We start from the raw sequence: 15,736 nt of genomic DNA, 5'->3' as shown, positions 1-15,736 counted from the left end.
GTATTTGAGCCCGCGTACCACGAGTCATGAGGTGTACGGACTAGTTACATGACACCCTACAATTCCCCCCCCCCACTCTTTCCGTTTTTCCAGAATATAAAAGTGGGAAAGTTTTTGAGGATCATAAATATAAGAATGCATTCAAAGATGGGGATTTACGTATAAGTTCTGCACAGAATGAACTGATTTCATCACTGCAGTGTGTTAGTGAAATGCTAGCAGATTTATTTCGTGCTCTGATGATTGATTCCCGATGAGGTCTTTATTGACCTAATTCTTCCAGCCGCATTATGGCCCTGGGATCACCTCAGCATCTAACAGAATAGAGTAACATGAATCTTTCTGGGGGTAAAGGGTGGCCAGCACATAAGGCTGATAGCCATACTGCCAACTGAGCCATGACATCTTAAAGCCCAATGGGCCTTCATGGCCTCTTACAGGGATAGCTTTAATTTTTTTTTCCTCTAATGAATGCCGGTTTTGTTTAGGATTTGAGGTTCTCACAGTTGTGGCTGTGAAGAATTCTATCTTCTGGGTTACAATGCCATGTAGTCCATTGAAAGTCAAATGAAGTTTCAGAGGAAGCATTCCACCTGTGCTCATGCTGGTATCTTGCTCGGCTTATTCTTTGACCCTGAAGATGGACACGATGTGTTGCTCTGAAACATCAGTTGACTTTCAACGTATTACATGGTGTTAAATCCCAGAAGATTATCTGTAGTGTTACCAGTCAGTCATAGCTCACCAACATGACTGGTATTCAGTATTCATTACTTGTCTTGTCAGTATGTTCTTTGGCATACAAAATTAACAGTAATTAATAAAATCTCCTTGGGCTATCAATTATATCAATTGATTAAAAATTGATGGTCTCTGAAATGTTGGTAATTTTTAACCATCTGACATGGTTGATAGCCCAAAAGATTTTATCATCTTTAGCCACCATGGAAGCTTCAGATCTTACATTAACAGTAATGCTGAAGTGGTCAGTAGTGCACCCCTGTATCCATAGCACCATGCTTTGGCTCAACAGCTCAAAGAAATGTGCCACTTGTTAGCACTACAATTCCAAATCAGCAGTAATGATCAGATTACACTGTTGTGACAAGTGCACCAGAATTAAAATGGATATGCAGTGCAGTGTTATCATAAATTCAATTCTTGACAAAGCTAGTCAACAAAAAATGTACGGCATGAAGTATAATATTTGTGTCCCTCCTATTTCTTAAATACATACCACATCAAGTTATGTTGTAAATCAAACTGAGATGTCAATTTTATATCATGTAACATCCCGTTTCTGTGCTGAATCATTTTTGAGAAATAGGTGAAGTAAAATTCGAGCTTTAGTAAGTATAACCATCTCTCCACTGATGACCCCTAGGTGGTTTTGCCAGGTGTTTTTGGCTACTTAATGTAACTAGGGCCACTTTTGTTGCAACGATCCTTACCTCTCACCGCGGCTACCTCCAGCTCTCTTCTTGTTAGCACTCTGGTCACCTTCCACAAGCTCTTTGTGGAATGAGTAGTTTAGTTAGTTACTTAGTTATTGGAGAGGGTAATTTCCCCATGCACTGAGACCTGTATTGGTCCATTGTGCTTCCCTCTATGATTTCTACCAGTCTCTATATCCTACCGGTACTGGTGCTTACCATCAGTCCCACCCAGCCAGCGAGACCGGCTCTACTAGCTGAGAGGTATCTATAATGCTTCCCCCATCCACCAGAGGTATTAGAGACTGCTGTTGGGCAGGAAACATCCGTTAATTTGGCTCAGTGACCTCCTTTGAAGATATGAGGTTTTTTTACGTGCCGTAAAGCTATGACACAGGACCCACGGCTTAAAGTCCCTCCCGGAGGACTTGTTCCCTGAATTCTTCCACCCTTAAAAATTTGACGACCTCCGCCGGGTATTTGAACCCGTGTACTACAAGTCATGAGGTGGGAACGTTACCTCTAGACTACGGAGGCCGCTAGTTCTACATGTTACTTCCATGACATCATCACACATCACACAACTGCATAACTTCAGTATGCAGAGTACATTACTTTGCCTTCCTCTATGAACCATTTTAAGAGATATGCACTAGAGAGAGACAAATATCTTTCATTGTTTGTCACAGTTTTTATGAGTCTTTTACTACATCCCCATTCATTTCAGTAATCATAAAGTTGTGGTAATCATACATATCTTGGTATATGTGTCTTGGTTGATGGGGATGCATGGGGTTAGGCATTGATCAATGGTTTGTGTAATGGATCATACTGAATGTTGTTTGGGGCAGTGCTTGTTACATGTTTACTTCTGGCTCTATTAGTATGCTTATCAGTATGATTTTGTGTGCCTTAACTCAAAACATGGTACTGTAGGCAATGATACTTGTATTTGAAACAGTATTGTTATTTTACTGCACTTTGTTTCCTGAAATCACCTCATATTTACTTCCATGGTCTTGTGAGTTTTTCAGTTTAAATCTGTTCATCTGAGAAGTTGCTGCACTAGGCCCTCCATGCACAACTGTTGCTGTTACACATTGTTCATAAGCTTGAAAGATAACATCCCTTGTTAAAAGTTTCATGAATATTTTGATCTTACTTCCTCCACAAGATCTGCGAATGGCATTTAGAATGACCAGGTCTGTAACATGGAAGAACAGTTTTTTGTCCACTTTCAGATCCCTGTCCTGTTACTATATTTTATGGTTGTCTCTTTTTATATGGGCTGTATTGGTGTTATCTTTAATAATGAAAGTGTATGGGTTTTCCAGTCATTTGATGAAATTGCCTTTGGCTGATGGACCAGAATACTAGTGAAGACATTTATGGCATCTTTGTTCGTGAGCATTTTGCTTTTTCATTCCCTCAGATTTAAGACACAGTAAACCCTTTTTTTTTCATAACATCATTGAACATATATGATACAGTTAATGAAAATTTGATTTATTGCATTATTTGATCTGTATTTTATTGCGTTTAATTAACTGAAGTTTGTCTGAATAATTTCAAAGTTTCTGTCTTCTCAGAGAACTGTGTTCAGATTTTCTGATTTAATATTTACACATGGATAGATGTTTAAGGTCTTTGCATTGTGGAAAAATGGTAATAAAACAATGCAGAGTGGATAAGTGTAATTTTAGTTTCAAGATACATAAAACATTTGATGATATGCCCTTTAGGTAACAAATCCAAATGTACAGTGGACAGAGTTTGTGTGCCATTGGCCTCTGTGGGCTCTGTATGTAGCCCACTTTGCCATGAACTGGTCCAACTACATCATCATGCAGTGGCTTCCTACTTACCTTGCCCGGAACCTTGGAGCCAACAAGGAGAGCATTAGTCTTACTGCCGTCCCTTATATTGTCAACTCCTTGGTTGGAATCTGTGAGTATCCTCTAGTCCACAAGAAAGACCATTAACCTTCCCTGAGTGGATTAAATTTCCTCCATAAAACTGATTGGCATAATTATTTAATATCCTTTAACCATTCTTGTGTGTTGGTATCACATGTTGCTAGTTGCCTTGTCAGCTACTTTTTAGGCTACAACCACAAATAACTAAACCAGTCTTTTTAAATAAAATGTAATAATTAATTGTTAAAAATTAATATTTCATTTGAAATACTGTTGAAGTATGAAGAAGAATTTTATTCTTCATTAATGATGTACATCCATCCCGTGAAGGTTAGTGAAGAAGTGAACTTTTGATTTAAGTTTATTTTTAATGGAACAAGAAAGATGATCAGAACCTATACTCAATTATAAAATACATTTATATTTAAATTGTAACTTAGCTGTATGTATTTAGGGTCACAACTATAAATAGAAATGGGCCTAAAATAAATTCACAGGTATACAGGATAATTTAAGAGGAAACATACTTGTATATTAAATTAGAGGACAGGTCTTAGTCAGAAGTCAAATTATATGCATCCTAAAATCACTCTTATTGACTTACATGGTTTAAATGTCTGTTGTTTTTCCCAGCTACATTGAAATGTATCATACACAATTCTATGTCCCTCACATATGTTTAGTGGAAAAAATATTAGTAAGGCAGGGCATCTACCAGTCAGTCACATGTGTTGTCATACCGCTGAAATCATTTTGTGATTGGGATTATTTCCCCTATTTCATCCTTCACCTCACATTAATTGTTATTTTCCTTTCCTAAATGGAACTTGTTTATGAGGAAAGTGATTACTGAAATATGAAACAGACATTTTCTTGCATAACATTTCTGATAGCAGTTAATGATGTTCTGTTATATCTCATGATTAAACTAAAGCATTCATAGTTATTTAAATCATGAACTCATGATTAGTTATGGTGACACTGCCACATTGAAAGAAAGGCATACAGTTCTGTGCAACACTAAACAGAGGCATTGTGAGCTGAACAACTTTGATTTTTGTCAGAATGTGAAGTGTGCAGATTTTATATTCTGGTTACATCTGACAGGCCTGTAAAATTCTGTTGTGATTTCATTAGTGTGTCAGTAAAGCTGTGGCAAAGTTCACCAGTTTTCGAGCAAAATAAGTTTTCAATTGATACATTGTGTGGTGTGTAAAAGTAGTGAGAGCCAAGCACAATGGCTCATGCCTGTCAGTCCTGAGGCTGACCATTCTGTCTGAATATTTACGGTATGATTTTTATACTAAGTGTAAGGCTAATATTTCAATGCTTATCTGTTGCATGCAGTTGCAGGCCATTTTGCAGACACTCTTGTTGGACAGCAGAGGTGGACAGTTCTGTCAGTACGTCGACTGATGACCAGCATTGGTCTCCTGGGTCCAGGAGTGTTCCTGCTTGCATTTTGTACTGTTGACAACCTCCTAGCTGCTGTTGTGTAAGTTTTACTTATCATCCATCATGTTATTTACAGTTTTTAACAAAAATATTTAATTTTTTGACCATTCTCTTGCAAAGACTATTGATCAGCCAGGTGATTCTGATTTTCTTGCATCGCTTTTACTGTTCTGTAATTATCTCTTCCTTCTTCCTCAATGACCCATTCTGTATGCTGAACACCTATCACATCATCCCCATGTTTATTATCTCATTGTTGTATTGGTTTGACTATTTCTGTCTACATACACTGCAGCAGGTCACTCATTTTCTCCACCTTCTAGATTTACTTATTTGTGTTTAAGGCCCACTACAGTTGTAAAGCCTGTCTAGCCTCTCCTTGGTGCTCTTTCATGGTTTCAGTGAAACTTCCAACTTGGGTGCCCTGTGGGGAAAGTCAAGTGGTGAAGGTTGAATGAACCCATGTCACAATCCCTACATATGAAGCCCAGCCCAGTTCATGTATTGCCCTGTTTGGACCCAGATGGTGTAAACACCATCTGACTGTTGATTTGGGTGTGCTGTTCTGATGTGTGCCCTGTATGAGACATATACGAGGTCTGACAGTAAAGTTCGCGAACTCGCCATCGTGTGCTTGCCATGTCAGGAGTGGACAGAAACTTCAATATTGTTTGATCACATTGGCATATTAGCATTTCACAGCTATGTTGATTATGGCAGTCTCTTTGTGAGTGATGTCTATTGTTGTATTAATGTGTTTTGTTGTACTGTCTCTAGAAAGTTGGAGCATGCATTAGAGTACTGTTTATGAGGGAGTTTTTAGCAAGTAAACAAATAACTGTGCTGGAACATTCACCCTATTCACTAGATCTAGTCCCAATGACTTTTTCTGTTCTTGAAGATAAACTGTTGAAAGGAAGGCATGTTGATGACACTGATGACATCAGGAGTAATATAATGGCAGCTCTGAAGGCCATTCAACAGAACCAGTTCCAAAATTATTGGACTAGGTGCTGGCATCACTTCCCAAGGGGAGTACTTTGAAGGAGACAACAGTGATATTAGCAATGAAATATGTAGCACTTAACACGAGTTCGCGAACTTTATTGTCAGACCACGTGTGGTGGTGCTCCAGGACCTACAAGTGCTTGATAAATCAAGTCACAACAAACCTATTGCAAACATCAGACCCTCAACAAGTACTGCTGAATCCAGTGGACCAGTAGAGATAGATGGCTTAAGAAGGAAGCAAACCTCTTCAGGTGAAAAGGAAGTAAAGAAGAGGGTGGGTCCACATACATCTGTGCAGGGGAAACTGTAATTCAAAGCTGAGACTAGGAACTGTTTCACTCTCTTGTGATCAGTAGACATGGATTGTTCAGAACTTGATGGAGGTGACAAACAGGATGAGTGACAGACCTCAGCCACTGCTGGTTGCATCTGGTAACCTGATGCAACTACAAAAGGACATCAAAGGCTTGGTGAAGGGCAGCTTTGAGTTCTGAATCACACATAATGGGACTCATATTGTCACCTGAGAAATGGTTGACCAATCTGCCATTCGAGCACATTTTGATGGCAGGAATATGAGTTATTAAACCTTCCACCCAAAATCTGAGAACCTTATCAAGGCTGTAATCAGACATCTTCCAATCACCACACCTGTGGAAGACATCTGCATCATATATTAACAGAACTAGGTTTGAGCATCATGAGCATCTGACAGTTGATGGCAAACCACCGTTCTTGGGAGGAGGATACTCCCACTTTACCTAGTGACACTACAGAAGAATACCAAATTAGCTGACATTTTTAAATCCACAACCTTATGCCACATAATCATTAACCATTAAACGCCGGGCTTTTGAAATAGTGGTAGCTTGAGCTGGCCGAAGTTTATTTAAATGCCTGTTCCTGTTAGGGCACTTGCACTATATTTGAAAACACTGTATCTTATACAGTTTTCATGATAAATGAATGGCATTAACTTTGTTTTTATCAGCAAAGAACACAGTGTCGCATATTATAGCATAAGATTTGAAAACAAGTAGACAAAAAGTTACAAACTACTTTCATCTTTTTTTCTTGTAATTATGATGCATACAGTAAAAATAATTTCCCACTTCTTCACATAGTAGTTCTGCATTATAAAATCACTTCTGCTTGTAACACTTGAAATATTTTCACATTCTCTGGTGCCAGAAACCAGCTGGAAGCAATAAAGTCATTTGGCTCTCTGCTGGCTAAGTTTCACATCCTTGTTACACTCTACAGATATTCCAGTCAATGCCAAGCCCTGCCATTGCAGCTGCAAGAGAATACCGCCCTTTCTATGGTTGCAAGAAAATGCTTGTATTGCAGCTGAGATACAGAGTGCATTCAGTTTTCTGTGAGGTCACAGTGAATTTGAATATTTTAGTTTCATTTTATGAAACCTTGTTTGGAAGATGGTGAAATTGATAGGCAGTGCAAGACATGTGGCATGGGACTATGCTCTCTCAGGTGCTTCAAGGAGCATTACACAAAGGCGAGATTCAGTTACATGATGCGGGGGTTGAAACCTATATATACGTCGAGCAGATAACAAAAATGTATGTATATTGAATTTTACTATATTTAACAATAAATATTTAGGATTGTGCATATGCTTCTACTAGTGGAAGGTGCACACGCTTCTGCTAGTGGAGTTTAATGCCCGACTGCCCAAACCGGGGTACTTCAGCCATGATGACCATACTCACCACTGCACCAATCAGGACACTTTGGACATTAAAGGTTAAGGTGGAAGCCTATAGGGCCCAAAATTGTTTAATGCAGTGTTTTAACTACAAAAAATTTAACCACATTTCGGAAAATTGCAGGCAACCCCCTTGAGTGGGGTGTGGAGGCAGCCACAAACATATGGAGTGCCCTGAAATCAATAAATGGGAGAACTCCATATCAAGGGGAGAGTACAGGTGCTCAGACCTTGGCCACAGCACAGCAGCTCTAGTTCACAGAGCATCCCACCTTGTGTCACTCTTTCAACCCAGACGGGTTGTTTCTGACAGTGCCACGCCTGTGCAAAGACTTGTCCATGTCAGTCAACAGTGTATTTTTTTGATACCCCATCAAAGACTGTGGACCTCTCCATGGCTCTTGCCACAAGGCATTATTCAAACGTAAGTCTGATCTTGGCCTCATTATAGTTCCAGGATAAAATTAACAAAAGATGGAACAATGTCTTAGCATGAGCCACTATTTGGTACATCTGTCTCACCAGCAGAACTTCATGACACTCCTAGATTTAGAAACGGGGAGAAACTAAAAATATCTCCAAATAAAGCACCTTAGTTTGTAAATGGTTATGGTGGTTCATGCAGAGATTCAATATGGACCTGCTGCAGTGTAATCTTAATGGTTCTTGCATGTGCTGACTGCAGGGTGCAACATAGCATTGTGCCCCAGCCACCATCTGTCTTAAGGAAACTCATGTCTTTCCCTCCCACCTCCATAGTTCTCCAGCCCACTATTAGGAACACCGTGATGGAGATAGGGCCAATGGAGGAACACATGTCTTAGTTAAGGACTGCATCCTCTTAGTCACAGTCACAGTCACAGTGACAGTGACAGTGACAGTCACAGTCACAGTCACGGTCGCTGTTGCTGTTGCTGTTGCTGTTGGAGAGGGTGGGTTTCCCCATGCACTTAGACCAGATATTGANTCTTAGTTAAGGACTGCATCCTCTTAGTCACAGTCACAGTCACAGTCACAGTCGCTGTTGCTGTTGGATAGACCAGATATTGATCCATTGTGCGTCCCCCTGTGATATTCTACCAGTCTCTATACCCTACTGGTACTGGTGCGTGCCATCAGTCCTGACTCAGCCAGCGAGTTCGGCCTCTACTGGCTCAGCGGTATCTCGATGCTTCTCCCATCTACCAGAGGGGTTAGAGACTACTGTTGGGCGGGAAATGTCCTGAATTTGGCTCAGAGATCCCCTTGGGACATGAGGTTCTTTTACGTGCTGTAAAGCTACGACACAGGACCCACGGCTTAAAGTCCCTCCCGGAGGACTTGTTCCCTTAATTTTTCCGCCCTTAAAAATTCCACGACCTGCGCCGGGTTTGAACCCGCGTACCTCAAGTCATGAGGTGGGAACGTTACCCCTAGACTACGGAGGCCGCTCTCTTAGTCACAGTTAACAACCTAACTCCATTTACAAGTCAACCCAGTCATTTTAAATAGATCAAATCTCCCACTATTAGGAAAATTTACTTATGCCAGGTGGTACCAGTACTTCCTGCTGAACTTTCTAGTCTCATATTTCATTTACCCACCCTGTTTATTCATCTTGGCAGTTTTAATGCAAAAATATTCTTGGACCATCAGTGCTTACTGGTGATAAAGGCAGAATAGTTTCCAATATAAATGCTGGGGTTTGCATCATGCTTTTAAACATAGCTGCACCTCTGCCATGAACCAGGAATAGCATCAGCCCTGGATCTTGCTTTCAGCAGTGCAGGGCTGGTTGTCCATCTTGGGTGGTCCATTATTTCCTGATTACCATGTAGCAACCATTACCCTTTAAATCTGCATATTTCTACAGCATCACCAATCATTCCCAGACATTCAAACTGGTTCATTAGCTGGGCCAAATGGGAGACTTTCTCCCAGTCAGTGACATTCAAATATTGTAAACTTCCAAAAGTCATCTTTATGGTGGAGTATTGTATGAGCACAGTGGTCTGAGAGGCTTTGTGTTTCATCCTCAGGTCATCCACCAGATGTTGCCCACCTGTGGATAGATGAATGTTGCAATGCCATTCTTGATTGTAGATGAGCCCTGAGGTTATTTCATTATCACCTCACACATAGTAACCCTAATTTCCTTCAGATACGTCTATATCAGGGCCAACATGCAGTACCTGAAGCCAAGAGCAAGTCATGGGAGGCTTTTCCTCACCTTTCTCGATCTTTTCACTCAGATGTTGTAGGAACAAACCATGATGGATGTAACATAAGTGCAGCTCCCCTTCCATGCCTGGCATACCTGTTGGTGGTGCCACCATTAAAAGTAAGTAAGAAAAGGTATCCCTGTAACAGGCCATGGAGGCCCACAGGGTTGTGAGATGTTGAGGTTCCCACATTTTCTAAGCAGTCGGCTCATAGATGGCGGTAAGATTGTCAGCCTTATGCGCTGGCTGCCCTTTACCCCCAAGAATATTCCAAGAATATTCCTGGTACTCATTTCTGTTAGAGGCTGAGTCAACCCCAGGGCCATAGTGCATCTGGAAGGATAAGGTAAATTGAAAAAATCCACCTCATCGGGATTCGATCCCGCAACCTTCCGGCTTGTAGCCTCAACCAACTACACTACCGTGTACTCCCGGTACTACCATTACATCACAAAAAGACATTGCCAACACAGTAGGATCTCATTTTACTTTTGTTTTTATCTGTGATAAGTACAATCCTTTTTATAAAGTTTTAAATTACGATGCAAAATTATTGTTTCAGAACTTCATAACCTGTCTCATAGTCATATAATTCACCATTTAGAAGCATTTAGATCACTGTCATACAACATCCTGAGGCCCTGATGGTATCCATTAACTGGGAAAGGGTCTTAGGGTACCATATCACCAAGTTGTATGATGTGGCTTCTCCAAGTGGAAGAAGACTGTGATAAGGTGTTAGTGTATGATTTGGATATAACAATCCAAGTTCACCAGATGGTCTGGATCTGTGATGTCACAATCCACAATAGGCCTTCATATGAAGATTCCTGCTTTCCATGATGTACACAGGTTGAGGGTTTGCATTTGCTCCCTGGTCTTGCAAACACAATTAGTGAGACTGGTTGAGAGGGAGTGGTCCTTACCAGGTTTCAGTATCGGGACAACCTTTGCTGCTCTTCCAGTAGCCAGGATAGACTTCTCTGACTGTATACAGTAGGAACTCCTTGTCCTTAGTTATAAGATAATGCTCTCTTGGTGGAAGACAAGACAGAATTTTACACAAAGAAACATGTTACATGTAGGACTGAAAACAGTTTACAGTAAACCTTTGCTAATCCGGATCAATTGGAGGGAGAGGCCGTCCATATTAAGCAATAATTTGGATGAATGAAGCAAAAGATAGCCCTAAATGACAAAAAACTTAGAAAACAAATAAATGGAAAATTTAATAATATAGGTTGTGCTGATGGAAATAAATAACTTATCACTGTAGAGCCTTTATTTAAAAGTTCTAAAAAGACAAGAAGCTTAAATCAGGGTCTCCTCCATCCAGCTGAAGCCAATCTTGCACGGTTTCAGTCTCTCCAGCTGCCCTCAACACAGTGCTCCTAAATCCCACGTGTCTTTTAAAGTATATACGCAATTGTGAACAGAATTCTTCATCAAGAAAGCAGTCTTTTGGGATATGGCGCCATGTAGATATTGTGTTAACTGATGTTTAGGAGGAAGGAAAAAGCAGAAAATACACAGGCAAAGAACCAGCATGAGCAGGTGCAAATAGACTAATGATGCTGGTTCAACGCTCACGGATTTCATCTACCCTGACGATGGAGGTGATACATTCCTCCAAAACGTCGGTTAGCACAATATCTACGCGGCACCATATCCCAGAAGACTGCTTTCTTCATAGTCACAGCCATGAAAACCTCAAATCTTACAGAATTGTTCATATTTAGATCTGGATTATCTGGCAGCTGGATAAATTGTAACCCAATTAGCAAGGGTTTTCTGTATATCAAACAGTGTGCCAGTTGTAAGACTTGCTTTTATTTGTGATCATTGAAACCTGATCAAATATAAATTGAACAAAAGGGTATTCCATTGAATTTATTTGGTAATATATTCAGATAATTGAAACTTGTCATGGGTTGGTTTTGGTCTGTTGTTGCAGATTTGTTTCAATTTTGATGGGTCTTTGTGCCTGTAACTCAGCTGGCCACCTAAGTAATCATGCAGACATTGCTCCCAACCATGCTGGCATCACATTTGCCATCTCAAATACACTAGTAAGTTATTATCATCATCATTTCTCTTGTGTTCGTTTACAGGAATTGTTGATTATTGAAGTGGCTGGTAACACTGTGCTCAAATGTGGATTGAGATTGCAGGGGGACAATGCAGATAGTTTTTGTAATTTTTCACAATTTCATAACATTTATTTTAGTTTCACATTGCAGAGGTATAACTCTTCATTAAAATCCCTTCTTTTTGTCACATTTTTATCCTGCTTCCAAACTGCCATAATACCTTAAAATTTTCAGATTACTTCTCTTAGGTAAAAATCATTTGATTAATGTACCCACAAATTGGCAGATTCCTCCTGAATCACCCTGTGTCCATGCTTGCATGTGCATGTTCTGTAACAGCGATTTTTTCCCAACCCGCCTTTGTAATATCAGCTCTGTCAGAATGGTACTATCCCTGCTACACCAGTTTCTACCTTAGGATGGTGTATGATGGCCCCTGCAAGTTGTCCATACAGATTGAACTAAGGAAGCGGCATAATGGGAGTTGATCCAGCTTGATATTGGTTCACTTATTGTTCTCCAAACCAAAAAACCAAAGAAAAAACTCTGTGACCTGTAGTCCGCAAGCAGACTATACTGACCGAGCGACTGCTACTTGTCGGCGAAGTTAGTGCCAACTTTTGTGGATAGAAGGTGTCACGTGGTCAGCACAATGAATCCCCATAGCCGTTAATCTCGGTGTTCTAGACCGGAGCCGCTATTTCCTTGAAGTAGCTCCTCAGTTATCCTCATGAGGCTGAGTGGACCCTGTTCCACACCCACTACTTCTCACAAAATTTGGTAGCGCCAGGAATCGAACCTGGGACCTCTGGATTTGTATGCAGGAACTCTGACCACTAGACTACAGAGGCAGTCTGGGTCACCATAAAACAAAAATAAAAAAATATACCTAACCATAGGTTGTTTTCCTTAGACAGCCAATAGCACACATATGAGTCGTCATCTTAGCTGCTTCTCTGTTACTGGTCATTTCCACACAACTCCAGGACACTATTCTGTAATGAGCAAAGTAAGCATGTCACATTCCTTTAGATTTTACACTCATTTCAAGATGTTGCTGGCTTGTGAACATTGATGGCCACTGAATATACACATTATGATATGTACCCCTTGCAAAGCAGTTTTATAATTATTTCAAATATGTTTTAACGGTTCACAACCTTCCACCATAATGGAATAAATGTTTCAGAAAAAATATAAATTTTAAATATGGTACAAGAATTGCCTTCTTAGTGTTGGGATCCATTGCCACTGTAGATGATTAAAATGTAATCAGTATTGGTCATGCAGTTTTGAAAAATAAGATCTAAAAGCTTGTGACAATGGCACATTAATACAGTTGTTAGCTAGTTCTTAACTCTGTCAGTTGGGCCCAACCAAGTGGTTTCCACCTGAAGAGAGACAGAATCCAGTCTCTGAAACGTTTTATGTTCCTTTAAATAAAAACAGGACAATGAATAATGTCCAGAAACGTAATAATTATAGTTTTCAAAAACATTAATATTTGGCATTTTGGCTTCAAATGTGCTTACTGTTATTTTCCTGAAGATACCACCTATACAGCTTTCTTAAGGAGATGATCTCAGTAATACAGTGAAATTTAATTCAGTTCATTAGACCTGTTTGTTGATGGGAAAACACCATTTTATTTTTTGGAGCTCATCTCAGGGGCCCTTATTTTTGGAGGTAGAATGTTCATATTCACCAAGCGCCAACCTATTGATAGAGAGACTATTTAGTACCAAATATAAATAAAGTCTGTCAAACCATTCAGGTGCTGGTGAGGCACATATCTGCCTGTCGACACATAAATACACAGACGGATGCACGCCCATGCACACACGCACAGAGCATTCCAGAAACCACTACATTATAGTGGTTCATATCCATCATCACTGCTTGTCTTTGTTTTTTATGGAGCCAATCAAAAGTTTTGGGGCTCTGATAACAATTATCCTCATGTAATGCATGACCTTTCTGTGGATATTTTGCCATCATTCCTTCTTCTACATTGTCAAAACCCCAAGATCATGGTCAGCACTATTGTTTAGACTGCTTGAGTACAGTTCTCTATGAGTAAAGTAAATCCTTTGAACATTATATGTTTTTGGAGATAAAATGCAGTTATATCTGTGTTAAAATTGACTTGTAATTATCTATTTATATTGAGTAATTCAGAGTAAAAGGAACTGATTGAAATAATTTTCTTCTGACCTTACTGTAAAATTGTGAATATACATTTCAACAATGGTGAGATTGAATTATTAAAGCCATGACTTAGTATTTACATTCATTGTGTTGATATTCGGATCAAGTCTGTACTAATAATAATTATGCAAGCCAGTGCTTGCACAAAATGTCTGTAGGCATTACCAGGCACACAAACAGAAGGGATGTGATCTTCTCTCTGACATGGCAATGGAATACAGCCAGACATGAGCATGTAGCCATGGACACCAATGTTAATGTTCCAGTTAGAAACGTTTCTTAAAGGAAATAATACTGTTGCAGTGTCAATGGATTTGTGGGAACATCCCACATTATCACGCATTTCAGGTCAGGTCAGGTCAGGTCAGATCATGTTACAACTGACGGTCAGTCAGTCTGTCGGTCTTGGTGTCGAGCCCCAGCAGGGGCTCATGACCAGATGTTTCTTTTCAATGAAAGTTACTGTCCTGTCTATGTGTAGCGCCCTCTCTGACGAGAGATCGGGTCTGTCATCTGTCAGTCAGTCTGTATTAAGTCTATTGTCTGTATTTACATACATTTACAAATACACACTTAATCCTTACTTCTGTGTACAATATATACACAGCCTCTGTCAGTCCAGGCTAGGTACAGCGGATTATGCCCTTTCATATATATACATATATATCCTAGTAGTATTTGCTACCACGGCAGTCTAGTCACTTGAACGGTCGTATGCCTGACCGCCGCCAAGTTTAAGCCTCTTATACTTTCTGTGTCGGGCTTCGCCTTGTCCGATGTTGCGAACATTCTCATTATCATGATTTTGTATGACTTCTGCTTGTTGCCTGCATAATTTTGTTATGTAATCATATACGTACGGGATTTTGAATGCCATGTGCAAATCGCGGACCGGTGTGCGCCTTGGAAAATTGCCAATCGTGCGGAGAACCTTGTTTTGCAGGCGCTGCAATTTCAATAGATGAGTGTCTGCCGCAAACTCCCAGGCGGGACTAGCATAAGTCATTACGGATCTAATAAGGGCTTTATGGAGGGTTAGTTTAATGTTAGCGCTCAATCGCTCATTTTTGAATAGGGAATACACTCTAATGAATGTTCTGAAGGCCTTGGCTTCGATCATTTCTATGTGTAATCTCCAAGTCACTCTCTTATCGAAGATTACACCTAGATATTTTGCACTATTTACAAATGGAATATTTCTTCCATTTAGAGTAAGACAAGACTCAGGCGGTCGACGACCACGAGAGAAGTAGACCCCCCGAGTCTTGTCTTCATTAATTTTTATATTCCAGCGCTCACACCAGGTCTCCATTGAGCTGAGACCGCGCTGGAGTTTTCTAACAATAAAACCCTCTTTGCGATCTGTCGCATACAGACAGGTGTCGTCTGCAAAGAGGGCCAGGTGAACGCCCTGTGTATGGGGGGCATCATTTATATACAAATTAAAGAGAGTAGGGGAAAGGACAGAACCTTGTGGCACCCCTGCTTGTATTTCCCTTGGCGTTGACATTTCGCCTTCAACAGAGACCCTGAATTTACGTTTAGAGAGAAAGGACCCAATAAGCTTGGTCAAAGAGTTGGGGAATTCCAATTTTGATAATTTAAACAGCAAGCCTGAGTGCCACGTGGTATCAAAGGCTTTTTCGATGTCCAAGAACACTGCAGCCGTAGACATTTTATTGTTGAAATTAAGGGT

General features: G+C 40.2%; 1 protein-coding gene across 2 annotated transcripts in view; it reads left to right on the top strand.

The window, feature by feature from the left end:
- The window catches only part of LOC111867351 (sodium-dependent phosphate transport protein 1, chloroplastic), a 53,465-nt gene that overhangs the window by 32,850 nt on the left and 4,879 nt on the right, over positions 1 to 15,736 (top strand). For both annotated transcript variants that reach the window (XM_023857127.2, XM_023857129.2), the window contains exons 5-7: positions 3,176 to 3,380; positions 4,697 to 4,844; positions 11,697 to 11,811. In XM_023857127.2, the coding sequence (XP_023712895.1) occupies positions 3,176 to 3,380; positions 4,697 to 4,844; positions 11,697 to 11,811 (468 nt within the window). The remainder of the gene's footprint in view (positions 1 to 3,175; positions 3,381 to 4,696; positions 4,845 to 11,696; positions 11,812 to 15,736) is intronic.

This window comes from Cryptotermes secundus, unplaced genomic scaffold (genome assembly GCF_002891405.2).
Source record: "Cryptotermes secundus unplaced genomic scaffold, Csec_1.0 scaffold65, whole genome shotgun sequence".
Lineage (NCBI taxonomy): Eukaryota > Metazoa > Arthropoda > Insecta > Blattodea > Kalotermitidae > Cryptotermes > Cryptotermes secundus.
The sequence above is the reverse complement of the archived record's forward strand: the minus strand, read 5'-3'. Positions and strand labels throughout refer to the sequence as shown.